The sequence below is a fragment of the Ornithorhynchus anatinus genome, chromosome 8, assembly GCF_004115215.2.
Source record: "Ornithorhynchus anatinus isolate Pmale09 chromosome 8, mOrnAna1.pri.v4, whole genome shotgun sequence".
Classification (NCBI taxonomy): domain Eukaryota; kingdom Metazoa; phylum Chordata; class Mammalia; order Monotremata; family Ornithorhynchidae; genus Ornithorhynchus; species Ornithorhynchus anatinus.
The window spans coordinates 7,499,083-7,519,000 of NC_041735.1; the positions used below are offsets into that span (position 1 = coordinate 7,499,083).

A 19,918-nucleotide genomic window follows, 5' to 3' on the forward strand; every position below is an offset into this window, starting at 1 on the left:
AGGGTATTTTATAATCAGATGTTTTTATAAGAAAACACACTAAAAATGCAGGCGATAGAGGTTGTAGCATTAGTGACTTGAGAAAGGAAAGAATGGTCAGAACCAGTTTTTACTGTTAAAACCCAACAAGAATGTCCCAGTTTTTATTACAAAAAAAAATTGTTGGTTTGTGGGCTCATGCTCAGGACTTACATTATCATTACTTTCTTTTCACAGTAAATGAATTTCCTGTCCTTAAAGCGGATGGTATCAAGTATATCATGATTTTCAGGAATCAAGTAAGTTGTCTTTTATGGTGGTGAATTAGATCATTTTAAAACATCTCAACTTATAAATAAGTCTTATAGCACAGAGCTTGATCACTTCACCTGATATTTAAAATCTAGTCTTCACCTTAATATAATTTGTCTCTTGGGAAGGTAAATTTTTTGGAGTTCTGAATGTGCTGTATCTGTAATGCTGTTTTCTTCAGAAATTTTTTTTTGGTCATCAATATAGGAGTGAATCTTGTAGTAGTTGAAAGGAGACTTTCTTCCTTTTCTACTAGATTCTGGGTTTGGCCCACAGAAAAATTTTACAAGGTCACTTATGCTTCTGTTTGTTGCAACTGTATCTTGTGGAAGTGGCCAGAGTTCACCCAGGACGTGGAACACTATTATAGTTTGCAACAGAGGCTTGTCAGTTATCTGACTAAGGGGATGCAATTTCTAACTGAAAGATTGTCTTGAACACTTTCTTGCATTATTTAAAAAAAAAATCTTCTAAAGGTGCCAAAGCCAACTTATTATCTGTTGGGGTTTGGTGCCGGAGAAGAATACTTCCCATCATTTTGCAGTCGCTCTTCCATTATGCTGAGGAGTCTTGTCACAGAGAAATAGAGTGAAATGTATTTTAATTGGTAAAAACTTCTCAGGCAGTCTACTTCCTCATTTTGCTGTCCACGTGTCTGCAGTTTTTGACCTCGTGCAACCCTTCATAGCTGTTGAGATTAGAAAATCAGACTCTAGAACAGAACACAGCATTAACCATTCCATTGTATTAAATCCCCTTGACCATTTGTAGACTTATCAGAAATTTCATATCACTTCTTATTGAAACTAAATATAAAAAGGGAAACTGGCTGTAGGCTTAAAAAAAAAACTTTTGAATCTGCAATTAGACAGTATTTTTAGCTTACCTGTTTCCTTTTTTAATTTTTCAGGTCCCTAAAGAGCAACTTCTGGTGTCCATTCCTCTTTTGATCAGTCATCTTCAAGCTGAAAGTATTGTAGTTCACACGTATGCAGCTCATGCTCTTGAAAGGTTATTCACTATGAGGGGATCAAACAACACTACCCTGTAAGTTAGAGGCCAGTGCTATCAAAAAATACTGGTATATTGTTTTGGGGGTTTTTATTGAGAAGCAGCATGGCTCAGTGGAAAGAGCCCAGGCTTGGGAGTCAGAGGTCATGGGTTCGAATCCCAACTCCGCCACTTGTCTGCTGTGTGACCTTGGGCAAGTCACTTCTCTGTGCCTCAGTTACCTCATCTGGAAAATGGGGATGAAGACTGTGAGCCTCATGTGGGACAACCTGATGACCCTGTATCTACCCCAGCACTTAGAACAGTGCTGTGCACATAGTAAGCACTTAACAAATACCAACATTATTAATTATTGATCAGTTCACTAAATATGCATACCTTGCCTCTTTTTCCCTGCCTTAAACAATTTATCTGAATATCCCATGGTATGTTAGTTATCACATTTTGGGGGGCGCTTACTTTGTATAGCACACTCTTCTGAGTGTTGGGGCAAAGTGTGAAGGTGGTAATTCAGGCACAGTCCTGGTCCTGGTAGGGTGTCAGAGTCCAGAAGAGAGGGAATTAACAGTAGATAGAAGAGGACAAATGAACATTTCAGCTCAAGGTACAGTTTTCCGGTTCCCCTTAGTGTAGCAGGGTCATCCCTAGCCCAGCTGTTAGAGCATTTCTGATGTTTCAATAGTTGGGTAGGCAACTTGCTGAAGCTTCAGCTGCTGCCTCTCTCCACTGATAGTGGGTGAGAACAGTGCTGCCTCTTTGATCATGGAGGTATTTTAACAACATTTTTTCCCCCCACCTACAGCATCACAGCTGCAGAAATGGTACCTTTTGTAGAGATTCTGCTAACAAATCTTTTCAAAGCGCTCACACTTCCCGGTTCTTCGGAAAATGAGTACATTATGAAAGGTAAGTAATCCTCCATTGTGGACAGGGACTGTAGTTAAGAAGTATCTTAGACTTCTTAAAACTGCAGACCATCTTAATTTTCTGCCTTTTAGCAGGAAATTAGTAGAAGAGGTTGAAAGAACTCTTTCATATAAGAGCGAAAGCAGTGTTATCTAGCACCATACTAACCCCTTTAATCTTGATGGGTTGATCCTTTGTGCACAAAGAATCTACACCGTGTATGTCCTCTCAATGGGTATGTAGTTGGGATGTTCAAGTAAAAATTCTGCCAGTCTGATTAATCAACAGTGGTAGCTCTTGCCAATGTATGAATTAGTTCTCTCTAGAATGCCCCAGTCTGTTCTGAGGTAGTATGCATATGTTTTCCTGTTTCCTGTTTTCCTGTTGGAATTGGAAGTAGACCAAACAGTCCATCAGTAGCATTTGGGCACCTACTATGTGCCGTGAGTTCACCGTACTAAATTCCTGCCTTCAAGGAATTTGCAATCGACGGGGAAAGACGGACACTAAAATAATTTATAGGTGGAGGAAGAAGTGGCTTCTCTATGAGTTAGTGCTTGAAATAGGTTACGTAAGTTGAAACATGGAGAAGTGCTACAGGTAATTGTGAGTCCGCAACCTTGTAGTTGGGGCTGTAGCTGGGGAATATGATCTGGGAAGAAGAGAAATTGGCAGGCCTCCTGGAAGTTGTGTCCAAAAAGGGCTGGAGCAATGTGACCCAATGGATAAATAACAGGCCTGGGAGCCGGGGACCTGGGTTCTAATCCCAGCTCGACCACTTGCCTGCTGTGTGAGCTTGGGTTAATCATTTAACTTCTCTGTGCCTCAGTTTCTTCATCTGCAAAATCGGGCTAAATATCCATTCTCCTTTCTAACATGAACTGTGAGTACCAGGTGGCTTCAGCCTGATTAACGTGTACCTACCCCAGTGTTTAGAACAGTACTTGACACATAGTATGCACATAACAAATACCATGAAAGTATGGAGTGGGAGGAGTGCTTTGAAGATGAGGACGCTGAAATTGAGTGGATGTGAATTGGTGGGGAGTTATGGGCCGGGAGACTGAGAACTAGGAACAGCAAGTAGCTTATTTGGTGAGGAAAGAAAAGTGTGTGCTAGTATATTTTTGGAGAACTCCTTGTAAAATATGAGGAATGTCTGTTGTACTGTAGGAAGAGGTATTGGCTCCTGTGAGTAGTTATTTCCGTTAGGTAATTAGATGGTTATTCATTGTTCTACCAAATATTACCCAGCAACATTTCCTCAGTGTAACCTGCATTGGCTTTTATATAGGGACCCCTTCAGACATCTGACTGGAGTCCCCGTGTAGAAACATTTTTCATGTTTACCCAAGTTACAGCATTGGGCAAGGGGCACTGTTCATGCCACAAAGATCATTTTTACCTTTTCTGGCAACTGCTGTAACAGGTGAAGTGGGTTTATTATTTGTGGGAAACAGGCCCGGATCATTCCTTGCTTCTCTCTCTCCCCCTCCATCCCTCTGGTTTTCATATCTTCCCCTATTCGTCGATAATGAGGTTGGTCCATCCTCCTCATTTGTTGATATTCTGTTGCTTTCTTTTGGCAAAATATTGCTGTTGCAATGCTGATCACAATCCCTAGAGGGGATTGCCACACTCCTGCCATTTCACTGCTTCTAGGTCTTTATGGAAACCCAATGTTCATCATCCATTTTTCATGGAAGCTACTGAAGGTGACTGTTGAAAGACCCTTGAATCACAGAGATCTCTGGAGAAAAAATGAGAAATGGTGCTACAGATAGGAAACCCACTGCTGCAGTTTTAACAGTGCTTTTATACACCTCGCCTTTTCTATTGCAGCTATCATGAGAAGCTTTTCTCTACTACAAGAAGCCATAATCCCGTACATCCCTACTCTCATCACACAGCTGACACAGAAACTTCTAGCTGTTAGCAAGGTAAAGAGACAATTTAAACTGCTTGTTCCCTTTTACACCTTGGTCTTTAGAGGAGATGCTTTCTGATTAGGAAGGTACCATTTTAGGTAGTTGAACATGTGCGTCAAGGTAATGGATGAGTTCCCCAATAAAAGAATAAATTCAAAGTTATAACCAGCGAGTGACTTCTTGGGTAGCAAGTAAACATTTTGATCATTGAGTGAAAGACTGCAAAAATCAGAGTCTTTCATGATCTAGTTTTTCCTCCATTTTGGATAGTTTCTTTTCCCTTAAAGTATTGGCAACAAAATTCATTGCTAATTAGGTTTCCCCATTTATTTTTAGACTCTAGTTCTAATGGAACATAATGAAATATGGTTTCCACAAAAAAAGATTTACGTTAAAATTCCTTGGGTATGTTGCCCTGACTTCACTGATCTTCTCATCCAGGATCACCTCCTAGCTCTCACCCCTTTCCCAGTTATCCTTTAGCTAAAACTTCATAAGGAACTGAACTTTGGTTTGGGGGCTATGGCAGAGAACTAAAAATAGATATTTTAGCATTGATTAAAATTCCCATCAGTTGGAGGTTGAAGATGAGCATCTCTTTTTAATTAAAATTTAACTATTTGTAGTCTTCTGCCGTATTTCCCACAGTTTTGTGATGGGAATGTTGTGGTTAGGAGCTGTTCTTAATATTAATCCATTTGTTCTTTCTGGGTGTATTTAAGAGAAATGCTTTCAGAGAGATTTTTACCCAGCCTAACTGAAATCAGTTAAATTTAAGTGAATACAGGGTATTTCTGTAGTATTCTTGACCCAGCATCGAACTATCGGATAAGCGAATTTTTGAATCATTAATGTAATACTTTTCAAAAATCAAAGCTTTTTTTGGATGTTTAATAAGAGCTAATAATTATAGAATAAAGCCAAAGATCCAAATATATGGTGTTTAAGATAGCCCGTGAATATCATATGGGTGATTAGTTTCTTATATTTCATTTTAGAACCCAAGCAAACCTCACTTTAATCATTATATGTTTGAAGCAATATGCTTATCAATAAGGATAACTTGTAAAACTAACCCTGCTGCTGTTGGAAGCTTTGAAGAAGCTTTGTTTATGGTGTTTACAGAAATCCTTCAGAATGACGTGCAAGGTAAGCAAAAAGAATACACTCCCTTGTCAACTTTCCTTCACTCACCACAATTTTCCTTCACTCACTACCCTAAATATGCTACCTTTTTGCTTGAAAATGTAGGTATACTTATTAAAGATACTTTTGTGTACATATTTTTGGTTTTTTCCTCCAATTATCTATTATATGTTCTTTATTTTTGAGAATAAAGTCACCTATCAATCAGTGGTCCTTACTGAGCACTTACTGTGTGCAGAGCATTGTACTAAGCGCTTGGGAGAGTACAATAGAAGGAGAGGCCATTTTGTAGAGGGCCCGGCTCTTCCAAATATGCACAGAGAGGCCTTTGTGTCTGCCGTTGAGTAGGGGCTTGGGAGTCAGAGGATGTGGGTTCTAATCCCAGTTCTGCCACAGTGTCTGCTGGGTGACCTTGGGCAAATCATTTTGCTTCTATGCCTCAGTTATCTCATCTGTAAAATGGGGATTAAGACTGTGAGCCCCATGTGGGACAGGGACTGCATCCAACCTGATTACCTTGTATCCGCCCCAGCGCTTAGAACAGTCCTTGACACATAGTAAGCGCTTAACAATACCACAATTATTATTGTACTCCAGTAAAGTAAAAAAATAATAATAATAATTTACCTAAACTGCCAACTGTCCTCTGTTAAATGTGAGATTTGAAATATGGTGTGTTCTCTTTAGAGTTTATCCCGTACGTATTTCAAGTGATGTCTTTACTTCTGGAAACGCATAAAAATGACATCCCCTCTTCCTACATGGCCTTATTTCCTCACCTCCTGCAACCCGTGCTGTGGGAGAGGACAGGAAACATTCCTCCCCTGGTGCGGCTGCTCCAGGCGTATTTAGAACGAGGTTCAAATACAATTGCAAGTGTTGCTGCAGATAAAATCGTAAGTTGGCTTTTCTCTGGCACTATGCGCTGTGGTTTTCAAGTGTAATTTTTGTGAAAAATTAAAGTGTTTGTAGTAGTGTAACAGAACAGATTGTCAAGCAAGTATGTATTGAGTGCTTACTGTGTGCAGATTATTTTAGTTTAATAAGCATACTTAAAACTTCTAGAAAGTTCTTATTGAATAATTTCAGTTGACTTATTTTGTGCTTTTCTATACTTATGAGGCCCTGTCGTGTAATGAGGTATTTTACCTTGAAATTCTGAAAAACCCAAACCTCAAATTTAGATGAAGATTTTCATTTTTGACATGGTGGGTGGGCCAGCTTTTCATTTCAGGTGTGGTGGGGGTGGGAGGGGAATAACTTGGAGCAGTGTGGGCAGTGCAGGGTGAAAGAAAGAGTAGGGGAGAAAGAGAAGGGGGAGGGCAGAGAGGATGAGAAAGTCCCACTGTCTGCTGTCAGGGGATGTTATCTTGGGTTAGCAGTGGCTGCCTGCTATCCACAGAAAGTTGTGGGAGTGAAGATAATGGCCTCATCTCCAAGATGCCAATCCAGGGTGGTGATAGCCTTCACTCTGTTCCCATGGGGTTGGCGCTGCTGTCTCCGTCACAACCAAGCCTGTTCACTAGAGCTGCCAAGAAAGTAGCTGATCTGACTGGTTCCTCTTCCTTGCGCACCCTTGAGGGGCAGCCCTCCAGTGGGCTGAATGATTTGTGCTTAGGCTTTAGCATACATAGCAAGTGGTCCTTTTTCCCAGAACTGTGTTCACATTATTATTCTTTGTGTTAATTAATTTCAGCCTGGACTACTAGGTGTTTTCCAGAAACTAATTGCCTCCAAAGCAAATGACCATCAAGGTTTCTATCTTCTCAACAGTATTGTAGAACACATGCCTCCGTGAGTATGAGTGGAAATCAAGTTCTGTGTAAATGTGCTTTTTTTCATTATTAGCTGTCCAGCACACTGAAATATACTGTGGTTAAATATCTTTCTCTCCTTTTATTTGATCCTTTAGAGAGTCAGTTGATCAGTACAAGAAGCAAATCTTCATTCTTCTATTCCAAAGACTTCAAAATTCTAAAACAACAAAGTTTATCAAAAGTAAGGGAAATATTGTCTGATGTGGATACACACGATTTTTTTATGGTATCGAAATGCTTACTATGTGCCGGGCACTGTACTAAGAGCTGGGGTAGATACAAACTAATCAGGTTGGACGTAGTCCCTGTCCAACATGGAGCTCACAGCCTTAATCCCCATTTTGCAGATGAGGGAACTGGGGCGCAAAGAAGTAAAGTGACTTGCCCATGCTCACACAGCAGATGAGTGGCAAAGCCAGTACTAGAATCCAGTTCCTCCTGACTCCCAGGCTTGTGCTCTATTCTCTAGGTCATGCTGCTGCTTAAGACCACGAAAAGTTGAAATTATTCCCTTCAGGTTTTTACACTTTTGGCACTGCAGCATGGCAGTTTTGGGGTAGGCAAGGGATTGATTCTAGGAGAGCTTTAAAGCATATGGGAAATTGGAGTTGTGGGTATATGCCAGAAATCACCCAGAATCTCCTGTTCACGCGTATATTTACTAAAGTCACTTTTTTGGTTTAATCTGCAACAAGCCACTTTAACCTGCATTATCTCTTTCAACAGGTTTCCTGGTCTTTATAAACTTGTACTGCGTAAAATATGGGGCGCTAGCACTTCAAGAAATATTTGACAGTATACAACCAAAGTTAGTACTTTTTAATCTACTTCTTATGCATGTCCTGTAATCATCATCAAAAGCAAAAGTAATTGGTTTGGGCTCTATCCTTTCCTTTGTTCTGGGATTTCTTTCTTTTTTTTTTTTTAATTACCTATTGGTTCCTTCAACAAGGATCATAATTATGGACCTTCTAGTGTACGCTGCGAGTAAATTGAATACTAGCCAGAGGAGGTTCCCCTGAAAAGAAAGTGAAGCTCTCCTAATCCCCAGCAGCTGTTGATGCCCCTTCCTGCAGATCGTGGCTGTGCGGCCCACTCTTGTATCATTTATCCCAAGGCTAACACATCTCTTTCCAATATTTCCATCCCTGTATCAAGAAAGGATGTGAAACTGCCGGGGAAGAGAGAAAGCTAGGCGCTTCTATTTTTGATCATCTGAGTACACCTGCCCTTGGTTCTTTAAATAAAGTAAAATAAAAAAAACAACCCACCTCAGGAGCACCCAGAGACGAAGGCGTGAGAGCTAGGAACAAATCATTTAGGGTGAACAAAAAATAAGTGTCTGATTTGTTGCTCTCATATCTCCACCCCACTGTTTCAACCTCTAGAACTCCTTCGGTATTGCTCCAGTGATAGTGGATTTAAAGAAATATATTTGTTTTTTGGGAAATGCACCCTTAAGGCACTTTCACTTCCTGTTCCTCTAGGGAGTTAAGTTTTGACTTGGTTCCTCTTTGTACTCAATGAACTGCTGAATCCTATTATCCTGTTCTTTTTAAATTGTCGAAATGTGTAAACCAGAGTGAGAAGAAAACAGAGTGACTAAAATCTCACAATTAGGCTTAGAAAATGCCTGACCAGATAGCCAATAACACTGAACTGGGTTCATTTTAACTTTTAAATGCTAACCTAGGCTGTCCAGAGAGAAATTTCTCTTGACTAATTCAGTGTTAAGGCATGGTTTAAAGCCCAGAATTCCGACTTCTCTAACTCTTTTTAACCAGCTAGCCCATTTTATAGCAACTTTTTGATTTGGTGTCTTACTGATTTCACAAGAAATCAGTGCCTAAAAACACTGTTACTCATCATGAGCAATTCACTCTAGTACTGATTAAAGACTGACTTTTTTCTTAACAGAATGTTTGGAATGGTTTTAGAAAAAATTATTATTCCTGAAATACAGAAGGTTTCTGGACAAGTAGAAAAGAAGATTTGTGCTGTTGGAATTACAAAGTTATTAACAGAATGCCCTCCAATGATGGATACGGAGTACACAAAACTATGGTAAATACAAAGTTCTGGCTCTTTTTAAGCTTCCAGGTATCTTCTTTTGTAAAACTTTACATCAGTCAAAATGAGACCATATACCTCTGAAATTGAACAGTAATCTGGAAGTGAGTTTTTATCATGCTGAAAAAATGTCATTTGGGTTTTATATACATTTTGCCTGTTATAATTTTTGTTTCCCTTGTGTTTCCCTTGTGTATTTTCAAAATGCTTGCATGTTCTAATAGCCAGAGTCCTGTTAAAGAATCAGTACTGTTCACTTGATATTCCCTCCCAAACCCCCAGCACTTAGTACATATCTTTATATATTATAAATTATTCTTATTATTGTCTTTCTCCCCTTGTAGACTGTAAGCTTGTTACGGGCAGGGAACGCATCTGCTAATTCTGTTGTATTGTACTCTCCCGTGCGCTCAACATAGTGCTCTGTACAGAATAAGAGCTCAAATAGAATGGATTGGTTTGTGATTTTTTATTTCCTCAAATCTCTTCCATCTTTATTAAGCCCAAAGAGAATTGGGGTAGAAATATTTTATGTATTATTTTATATTTTATAAATACCATATATGCACATATATGTCTGTTATATATCAGACTAAATCGTTGAATTCTTAGTACTTGGAATAAATGTCCCTTTCCATTTTCTGCATTATTGTTTTTGTTATTGTGTTTAAAAGTTTCCCAGTGTTTTAGTAACCTTTTCCTATCCCAATTCCCACTCAAGGACACCCTTACTGCAAGCCCTGATAGGCCTTTTTGAGTTACCTGAAGATGACACCATCCCTGATGAAGAGCATTTTATTGACATAGAAGATACTCCCGGTTACCAGACCGCTTTTTCTCAGCTTGCATTTGCGGGGAAAAAAGAGCACGATCCCATAGGTCAAATGGTAAATAACCCCAAGATCCACCTGGCCCAGTCCCTTCACAAGCTTTCTTCTGCACGTCCAGGAAGGGTAAGTGTCTCTCTTTAGACAGGTTCGGTGGTGGGATGTGTTTTGGGATGTTTAGAATTTCGGTTGGTGACTTTCAAACTTGAACGTCCTCTGAGATCCTGAAGCTGCTCTGAATCGTGACTCAGTGTTGCCAAATTGCTCTGAAAACAAGATGATAGTAATGGTGATTGTCGTTATTTGTTTAGCGCTTACTAGGTGCCAGGCACTGTACTGAGCGCTGGGATGGATACGAGCAAATCGGGTTGGACACAGTCCCTGTCCCCTATGGGGCTCCCAGTCTCAATCCCCATTTTACAGATGAGGTAAGAGGAAGCGTGTTGCTCTTCTTAGCATCATCGGTGGCATTTATGGAGCACTTGCTTTGCGTGGAGCACTGTGCTAAGTGTTAAGCACATGTAAATAAGTGCTGCGGGATTGAGACTGGGGCATATGCCAGATGCCCAGAGATCCCAGATCCAAGTGCATAGATGACACAGAAGGGAACGGAACCGGGGAAAAGAGGGCTTAATTGGGGAAGGCCTCTAGGAGGAGATGTGAGAATATTAATATTTTGAAGGCGGGGAGAATGGTGCTCTGGCATATATGGAGGGGGAGTTGCAGGGTAAGGGGGAGGTCGTAGGACAGGGGTCCGAGAGCAAGAGAGAGGAGGCACCCACAGCCATCTCTTCAACTCGCAACATTATAGCCATTGCACACAAATACTCCCTGGGAACTGGGCTCTTAGTTATTCTGCCCGGTCCCCTGAGGCCTCGGAAAGAGAGTAAACAGCCCTACCGTCAACTCCCAAAGCTGAACTTCTCAATATAAACTACCTTCTGTTTTGGGGGGGGCTAGGCAGGGGTGGTAGTGGGATTTCAAACCAGGCAGACCAGAGGTGAACCTGGACCAATTAGGAAATGCAGTCTGGAAATTGCTTCTGGGGAGATTTGAAGCCCAGCAGCCTACTGGTTAGCTACATCCGTATGGCAGGAACACCCAGAAAACAAACACAGTCTTAAACTGGCATGGACATTGAAGGACTTTCCAGCCCAACTGGGTTCTGTGAGGAGCTGGGGTATTTCACTTCCTCCCCTTCCCCTGTCTTTAGCAACTTCTAGAAAACAGGGCAGAGCCGGTCACGATTGGATGAATGAGTGAATAGAAGATCTTCCCTAAGGAGGGGAAAAAAGCCAGAAGAGGCTCGTGTTTGTTCTCTGTCTTTCCCCTGGGCGTTTCTTGAGTCTCTCACCAAAGACTCCTCAGGCAGAGTCTCTAGCAACTGCCTTAATGGCTGCAAATAAGGGAAAAAATAAGGGGTGGGGAGCAGAGAGTGTCCAAAAGTGGGAATTGAGATAACGGGGTAACAGATGAGAGGCAAGTATCAAACGGGAATTGAGGGGTGAAGTATTTTTCCATTATGAAACATCACATTTTAAGAGGGGCCGTCTTGGTTTTCTGCACTATCCCGTTCTTTGCATTCCAATAACCACCACTGCTATTGTTAGTTCTAAATGTGACTGAAAAAAGTTTAGCCTTAGGAAAGTTAAAACTTTAGTAAATTTCCACTGTGGGAAGCTATCGATAATTAAAACGTCCCAATTTCAGATATTGTGTTGACACTTATCTGGCAGGCTCTGCCGCTTCAAGGGAGAATTCATGACTACTGAATCAATCGATGGTATTTATTGAGTGCTTACTATGTGCAGACCACTGTTCTAAGCGCTTGGGAGAATCAATACAAGATACAAGAGAATCGATCGGCAGACACCTTCCTTGCCCATAATGAGCTTACAGTCTAGAGGATGAAGGTACCAGTTAGAAAACTGCCCTCTCGGATCACTTCAGAAGGATCTTTCGATGAAACTGTTCTCTCTCTTTCTCTCATTTTTGTTTGCTTTAAGGTTCCATCAATGCTGAGCACCAGTCTGAATGCAGAAGCATTACAATATCTCCAGGGATACCTCCAGGCAGCAAGTGTAACATTGCTCTGAACTGCATTGATTTGATAAGCAAGATCAAGCACCCTTTGCTCTGAGAGGAGTTGACTTCTAAGCAGAGCTGTGATTAAATGAAGCAAGTTTCTACTTTGGAATGTATCACAAAATCCATCTTGTAAAAGATTTTAATTGTTGCTTTAAGCGGAACCTGAGCCAATTAGGCGGCTTCCGCAGCCATAGTTAAGAGATGGCTGACACCCTTCCCAAGTTGCAACTTCAGAGGGAATAATAGTAGCGGTTCGTTGTTTGGGATTGATTTTCAGTTTGTCATTTGCAGTGTTTGGATAACGTCGAATAATTTTTTGGAAAGCACTGGCTGTAGAGACTCATTTTCCACCACTAAATTCCTTTTCGTTTCGATGCAGTTGTCATTTGAATTTCTTGGGTCACTTGTATTACTTTTTGTGTCGTTCCTTTAAAGTTTCTTTTATTGAAAATTGTGAATAAGAATCACTTCTGTAAATTGCCACCCAATTTAATGGTTTTAAATCTGTAATCAGCAATAAAGACAACTAAAACTCTGTTACAAAACATCCTAGAAATAGGTTTACACTGGACTCTGTATGGTTTTTATAATTAGGTCCTTCAAATTGTCCCACCAACTCTTAAACCTATTTTAGGGAATTTCAAACCGGTTACTTCAGAAAGAGGTTGGCATTATCAGTCAGTGGTATTTCAGTGCTTACTGTGTGCAGAGCACTGTACTAAGCGCTTGGGATTGTACAGTACAAGAGTTAGTAGACAGGTTTCTTGCCCACAACGAGCTTACTGCCTAGAGGGGGCATTAGTTACACTGTGCCACAGGGAAGCTCTTAAAAATGGTTCTTAGTTATTATTTTTAATAATAGTCATCGTAGTATTTATTAAGTTCTCTGTTCTAAGCACTAGGTTAAATAAAAGGATGAGACTGGATGTCAGTTATTCTGAGTGTGACAGTATAACCTAGGTACTGAACTTCAAAATGGCTGGCCAAATGCTAAAGTTTCTCTGTGTCTCAGTTTATCTGTCTGCATATGGGGATAATGGCTAGCCACATCACAAAGATGTGAATGTTAATCTGTGGAAAGGACCTGGAGTTGGTTGGCGTCACACTGTGAGTATTAGATGGTGGTGTTTTTCTTTAAAGATTAATTTATAAAAACTGAAGGGATGGATTTCCCCCCCACCAACACCACCTCACAACACCAATGGACTAAGTGCTCCAAGGTTTTAAAAGCCCAAATACCGATGTGTGCAGAGAGGTGCCAGGAAGTGTGACGACTTCAGAAGGGATAACTCCTAAAATCAGTTTCCTTGAGTTTGATGAGGTGCATGAACAGAAAAACAGTTCGACTTGCACAATCTCATAGGGAGGTGATCCTGAAGACAAGGGTTCGAGCATATGTAGGCCCAATTTTAGAACTGTCTCCTCCAGCAATGTAAGCTAAATCTTGATGATTAAAGGAGTTTTCCAAGGACTAAATTTTGGAAATAGCATGTAGCTACTTCTAAACAAAAAGAAAGTTCCCTTAGCTAAATTTAGCCACCCTTTAAATTTTACATCCATCCGTTTAAAGGAGTTTCATTTTAAACGAACCAAGGATCTATATGCCAAATGCTTGTTTTTTTTAAAGATATATACATTTCTTGGACACACCTGACTTGTAAATGCTTATTGCAGCTCTTTTGCTGTTTGTTTTGTAGCTTTTGTTGAACATCTTAAAGCAGCCTAAGTGTTTGAACCTGGTCTCATAAGAATGCTATTCGTTCTGTCACCTTACGACTATGATGGAAACATTAAACAAATGGACATGTGAACAGTTTCCCTCTCTGATCTAATCATTCCAAAGTGAATGCAGCATGCCTAGTGGAAAGAGCATGAACCTGGGTCAGAAGACCTGGATTCTAATCCTGACTCCTGCATTTGTCTGCTGTGTGACCTTGGGCAAGTCACTTTAACTTATCCGTCCCTCAGTCACCGCATCTGTAAAATGAGGATTTAGACTCGGGCCCCTGTGTGGGACAAGGGACTGTCCAACCTGATGAGCTTGTATCTATGCCAGCGGTTAGTCCAATACCAATTAAATACCAATTAAAAAAAAAAGCAGCCACCTCCACTTAAGGAGAAGAGACTCTTCTCAGTGGCCCATCCAAAGAGAAGGCTAGGCCAAGGTAGCACCTTATGCCAGCAACCAGTTTAGTCAATGATTGGACTGTTCACTGAATTTTGAGTTTTGAGCCAATGCTTGACCATCTGATAGTAAATATTCTGTACAGCCTGAGAAATAAGAACCCACATACCCCTATGTTTCCTGGAAGTCGTGCCAAACTTGAGGGTTTAACCAAAAGGGAGAAGCCAGGGTCGGGAGTGGTCCACCCTCTGTCCAAATATTGACATTTGGTAAGTTGCTAGTGATACCTAATCACTCCTCCCATAATCAGCTAGGGCTTGATGGCAGGACTGTAAAACTCATTTACCCAAATTACTTTATCTTAAGCCTCTGCAGAAGTATTTGATTCTAATTCAAAAGAATAGACTTCTATTTCGGAATGAAAGGTACAGATATGACAGCTACTGTGTTGGTACCTATGGTTGCTCTGCAGATAGGTTAGTTGGGTTGATATAGCTACTTCTGCCTGTGTGGTTAATTTAATTAAATATTGTGCAGTACTATAAAACCTGTGTTCAAATTTAAGTCCTGCTTAAATTTTGTATCTTTATAACCTCGAATCAGAAATGATTCCCAAGTTAATTGAAAAAGAGATCTATCTCAGATATGCAAAAGACTGAAGTTCAATGGGATTTGCTGAAGGCAGGTTTTCACCTTTCTCTGAGCTTCTGTAATCAAGTCTCATCTTTACCAGCTCTAAGTGTAGGGCCTACACTCTGCACGACATGGCCTTATATAAGCAACGGCCTTGACATTAATCTGTGTCTTAATACCCTTCCTCATATTTCCCTCTCCTATGCCTAGTGTATTGGTTAAACACTTACTATCTGCTAAGCACTGTACTGAGCGCTGGGTAGATATAAATTAAGTCTCATATGAGGCTCACAGTCTAAGTAGGAGGGAGAATGAAATCCCCATTTTGCAGTTGAGAGAACTAAGGCACAGAGAAGGTAAGTGACGTGCCTAAGGTCACCCAACAGGTAAATAGAGCAGGAGTTAGAAGCCAGGCCCTCTGATTCCCAGGCCTGAGCTCTGTCCACTAGACCAAAGTGGACAAAGTGGACTTTATAAAATAGTGTTTGCAGAGAGAGTGTGAGTGTGTGTATGTGTGGTCAATGCCATTGGAAAGTGAACTTTGTCCTGTTGAAAAGTTTTCTCTGTTTTTTCCATTCTCATTTTAAATAATTTTCTGGCCCTACAGAGTGGTAGGAAGATGATTTTTACTCTAAAATACCCCTTTGAAATAAATTCATTTAATAGAGAAACCAAATTTTTCAATCTCAGGATGCACTGTGTTTATCTCACTGAATCAGTTGCATGGGCTATCAGTCAAATAATACTTTGTACTTATAGATTGCAAAGCTTTCATCAGTCCCTATCTTCCCCACTACACCCAGTAGTTTATGGAGAGAGAACTTTTATCTCCTTTTTCTAATGCTGCTACAAATCCCTGTTGATTTGATCACTCTAGCAGCTTGCTTTATCAGCTCAGATTGGTGTTAGCACAAACACAATCAAAATAGTTTCCCTTTCTCAGTATATTTCCTTCACCTCTCCATTTTTTTCCTACCTAAACCATTGGTGCCGGAGTAACATCAGAAATGATTAAGTAAAGCAAACTCTCCACTCCAAATGGAAGATTGAACATGTCTAATTGAAAAGCTTTAGCACAGAATCCTGAACTGTAAGCAGAATGTTTATCTCTTAATTAACTTAGTATTAAAAAGTAACCACAGCCAAATGAACGAACTGTAGACCTCTCTTGAAAGCACCTCCACCCCCCACCCCTATCTTCTGTGGGTCTTTTTGCATTAAATGGACAGTCTACAATAAAGGCTGACTATACTATTCATTCATTCAGTTGTATTTATTGAGTGCTTACTGTTCATTCATTCATTCAATAGTATTTATTGAGCGCTTACTATGTTCAGAGCACTGTACTAAGCGCTTGGGATGAACAAGTCGGCAACAGATAGAGACAGTCCCTGCCGTTTGACGGGCTTACAGTCTAATCGGGGGAGCTTACTGTGTGCAAAGCACTGTACTAAGTGCTTGGGAGAGTACAATATACTCTGTCTCTCAACAGACACATTCCCTGCCCATGATGAGCTTACAGTCTAGTCAGTCCTACTCTCCTATACCTGGCAGTGAAGCCTTCATTGATTAGCCAATTTGGGGGATCATTTCCAAGCAAGTCTAATCATTAAAGTTGACTTGCAAATAAAAACCGGGAGGAAAAAAATCAAAGCTTTTCATTTCTTTACCTTCCAGTGACCTAGCGGTTAAAAGGCTTGACAGTTGACAACACAGCAATTGATAAAGCATACGGTCTTGCCTCTCTACACCTGCTGTGCAGACTTAATTTATTGACTTTATATGCTATATAGCATATATAGCTACACATATATGGCTGTTGTGCCAATAAAGTTACCGAAAATGAAATAGAATCGAAGCAGCAGAACTTTCATTTTTAAGTTTCAGTTTCCCAATTCACTTCCTTTCGTACTTGATCTTCCTGGGCATTCAGTTTCGAGTGTTTTCTTGCTATGTGGAATTGCTGTTGTTGAGTGGTAAATATTCTCTTTAATAATCACAGTAAATCCAATTAAGAATAGTTTAATAAACACACATGAAGGTATTACATTTGCTTTGTATCGTGCCCAAGGCCCACTTGTGCTTAGTGTTTTGGTTGATACGTGCTAGTTGAATTATAAAGATTTGAAAAATTGCATTAAAAGCTGCCAGCCTGCCAGATGTCTTAATAGCATTCACTGGGAAATATAATTATAGTATCGCTTTCTCGGGTAGCAACAGAAGAGCTCTCTCCTCACAGAGTCCGGAATGGGTTCAGACCAGCCCCGTGGATTCAAAATCCAAAGGTGGATTGTTCTAGGTCAAAGCAAAACCCAGACAAGTTTGTACCTGTCCCCAAACTCCATCTTTCTCCCTTCTTCGCCCCCCCCGTCCCCCCCCCCACCAAATCCATTTAAGGGAAGGTATAGCCTGGTGCTAGTTGCTGTTGATTACAAATAGCGCTTTCACGTATGGAGTTCTTCCAGTTGGCTGCTGGGAGGCCAATGGGTTACTTAATAACCCCGTAGCCCACAGGTACATCCTCAAAGAAATAGCCATAACTAGACGAGAGTACAGAACAGAGTCTGTAAGTACAGATTACAGTATGAAAAATATGACATATGTGAATTAATTCCAGTTGGTTTCAGGCCAGGTCAGAGCCCCGGGACTTAATGATGAGGGAATCTGTCATCGCAAAATGGTGGACAAGCCTCAGTCCAGTCACAGAGACTTCAGGACCAAGAGCTGGTGGTTGGACAATGCCACTTGACCTTCCTTCTCCCCGTCAATCGCTTGTGGGCAAGGAAGGTATCCGCTAATGCTGTTGTATTGTACATTCCCAGGTGCTTAGTACAGTGCTGTGCACACAGTAAGTGCTCAATAAATACCACTGACTGTATTTTTATTGAATGCTTACCGTACTGACTAGATAGCAAGACCATTCTCCCCGTCAGTCAATCAATATTTATTGAGCACTGTGTGCAGGGCACTGTACTGAATGCTTGGGAGAGCACAATATAGCAGACTCGGTAGATATATTCCTTGCCCACAGTGAGCTATTAACTATAAAGCATTAGTTAATAATAACGATGGTAACTGTTAAGTGCTTACTATGTACTAAATACTGGGGAAGATGCAAGACAATCAGGTTGGACACTGTCCCTGACCTACATGGGGCTTACAGTCTAAGTGGAAGGGAGAACTGGTATAGTCTCCCCATTTCACAGATGAGGAAACTGAGGCCCAGAGCAGTGAAATGACTTGCCCAAGGTCATACCCAGTCCAGTGGCAGAGCCAGGGTTAAAACTTGGGTCCTCTAGGTCCCAGGCCTGCGATCTTTCCACCAGGCCACACTGTTTCCGTAGTTTAATTATTTCTAAACTGTGTGACTTCAGGGCCACATCAGAGGAAACCAACCTCAGTAAATAAACTACCAAGATTTGGGTTAGGTCCCTAATTTAACTTTGACTTTAGCATTGTGTATTCCTTTTATGTCCCCAAATCCTCCCCATCATTTCTCATTTCAATCCTACCCTCAACCCCTGGGAGAGATCATCCGCTCCCATGGTTTCAACTACCACTTCTATGTGAGTGACTCCCAAATCTACCTCAAGGTCCTATCCCTTCTTCTTCGCAATTTCTCATTTCCTTCCTATTTCACATTTCCTTCCCGTCCTTATAGTCATTTAGGACATTGTTCCACACACAGTAGGCGATCAATAAATACTGCTGTGCCGTTGGCTGACAAATTAACTAAACTGGAGCAGAAAGGGGGAACATCAATAATGCAGGCTGCATCTCTGTCTCTGATTAAAGAAAGAGGGGATGAGAAACAGGAAAATAGCAAGCTGAGCGAGGGATGAGTGAGTTTAACCGAAAGAGCCTAAAATGTACGGTAAGCGCAGCACTCCCAGACTCCGGGCTTACACAGGAGAACGAGTTGTAACCCTATACTCTAGCCAGAGAGGCTTAGTTGATAAAGGGTGAATTTTGATTTGGTGATTCACTTCCTTGTCCTCTGAGCACAGGAACAACATATTCACATTTCCCTGACAGAGTGTCTTGGCTCAGTGTCTCAGCCTGTGATTCTCCCAATCTTTTTTACATGGTACTGGTTACGTGCTTATTATGTGTTCAGCACTTTTCTAAGCACTAGGGCGGCTAATCCGATACAAGATAATCAGATCCCGCATGGGACTTAGGGTCTAAGTAGGCGAAAGAACAGGTATTTAATCCCCGTTATGTAGATGAGGGAATTGAGGCACAGAGAATTAAAGTGATTTGCTTGAAGCCACACAGCAGGGATGGGCAGAGATGAAATCCAGATTCGGACTCTCGGGCCCATGCTCTTTCCCCTAGGCCAAGCTGCTTCGGAGGCCACGGCTTGTTCTTTCTCTTCGGGGCCCTTGGACACGCTTCCCTAACCCCTCAAATTCACACCCCACAGCTTTGATTGATGTCATTTGCCCTCCATCCCCAGCTTCTTTTCCCCCTCAGACACTTGGTAACCTCTGCCTCCTCCTCCCTTCCACTCTGGAGCTGAGTTTTCCCCTAAAGTGTTTATCACCCACCATAGGGCGGCCCTCCGATCCCGCCATCAGGGCCTCGGCCTCTCTCAGCATCCTCCCATCCCTGCCCTCAATGGCTCGGCGTGCCCCTACTCCTGCCATCAGCATCTCAGCCTCTCTCGGTGTCTCCCCACCCCTGCCATCGGGGCCTCAGCCTCTCTCAGCGTGCCCCATTCCCGCCATCAGCGCCTCAGGCCTCTCAGCCTCCCTCCCTCCTGCCCTCAGCCTCTGTGAGTGTCCCCCCCACCCCGCCATGAGGGCCTCAACCTCTCTTAGCGTCCCTCACTCCCACCATCAGCCCTTCAGCCTCCCCTCAACCCCCGCCAGTAGCGCCTCAGCGTTCCTCCCAGCTCTGGCCATCAGGGCCTCGGCCTCTCTTAGCGTCCCTCACCCCCGCTATCAGCCCTTCAGCCCTCTCAGCCTCCCCTCAACCCCTGCCATCAGGGCCTCAGCCTCTCTCCCTCCCTCCCTCCCAGCGCCCCCCGTCCTCAGCGTCCCCCCAACCCTTGTCATCAGGGCCTCAGCTCTC

The 19,918-nt window shown here is 41.8% G+C and overlaps 1 protein-coding gene across 2 annotated transcripts in view; it reads left to right on the plus strand.

Moving 5' to 3' along the window:
- CSE1L (chromosome segregation 1 like) overlaps positions 1–13,897 on the plus strand; it is a 36,138-nt gene extending 22,241 nt beyond the window's left edge. For both annotated transcript variants that reach the window (XM_001506684.5, XM_029070451.2), the window contains exons 14-25: positions 217–278; positions 1,202–1,338; positions 2,105–2,208; positions 4,051–4,148; positions 5,135–5,285; positions 5,970–6,178; positions 6,979–7,076; positions 7,195–7,280; positions 7,826–7,907; positions 9,017–9,163; positions 9,891–10,122; positions 12,003–13,897. In XM_001506684.5, the coding sequence (XP_001506734.2) occupies positions 217–278; positions 1,202–1,338; positions 2,105–2,208; positions 4,051–4,148; positions 5,135–5,285; positions 5,970–6,178; positions 6,979–7,076; positions 7,195–7,280; positions 7,826–7,907; positions 9,017–9,163; positions 9,891–10,122; positions 12,003–12,092 (1,496 nt within the window). In that variant the 3' untranslated portion in view covers positions 12,093–13,897. The remainder of the gene's footprint in view (positions 1–216; positions 279–1,201; positions 1,339–2,104; positions 2,209–4,050; positions 4,149–5,134; positions 5,286–5,969; positions 6,179–6,978; positions 7,077–7,194; positions 7,281–7,825; positions 7,908–9,016; positions 9,164–9,890; positions 10,123–12,002) is intronic.
- Positions 13,898–19,918: the final 6,021 nt, after the last annotated feature.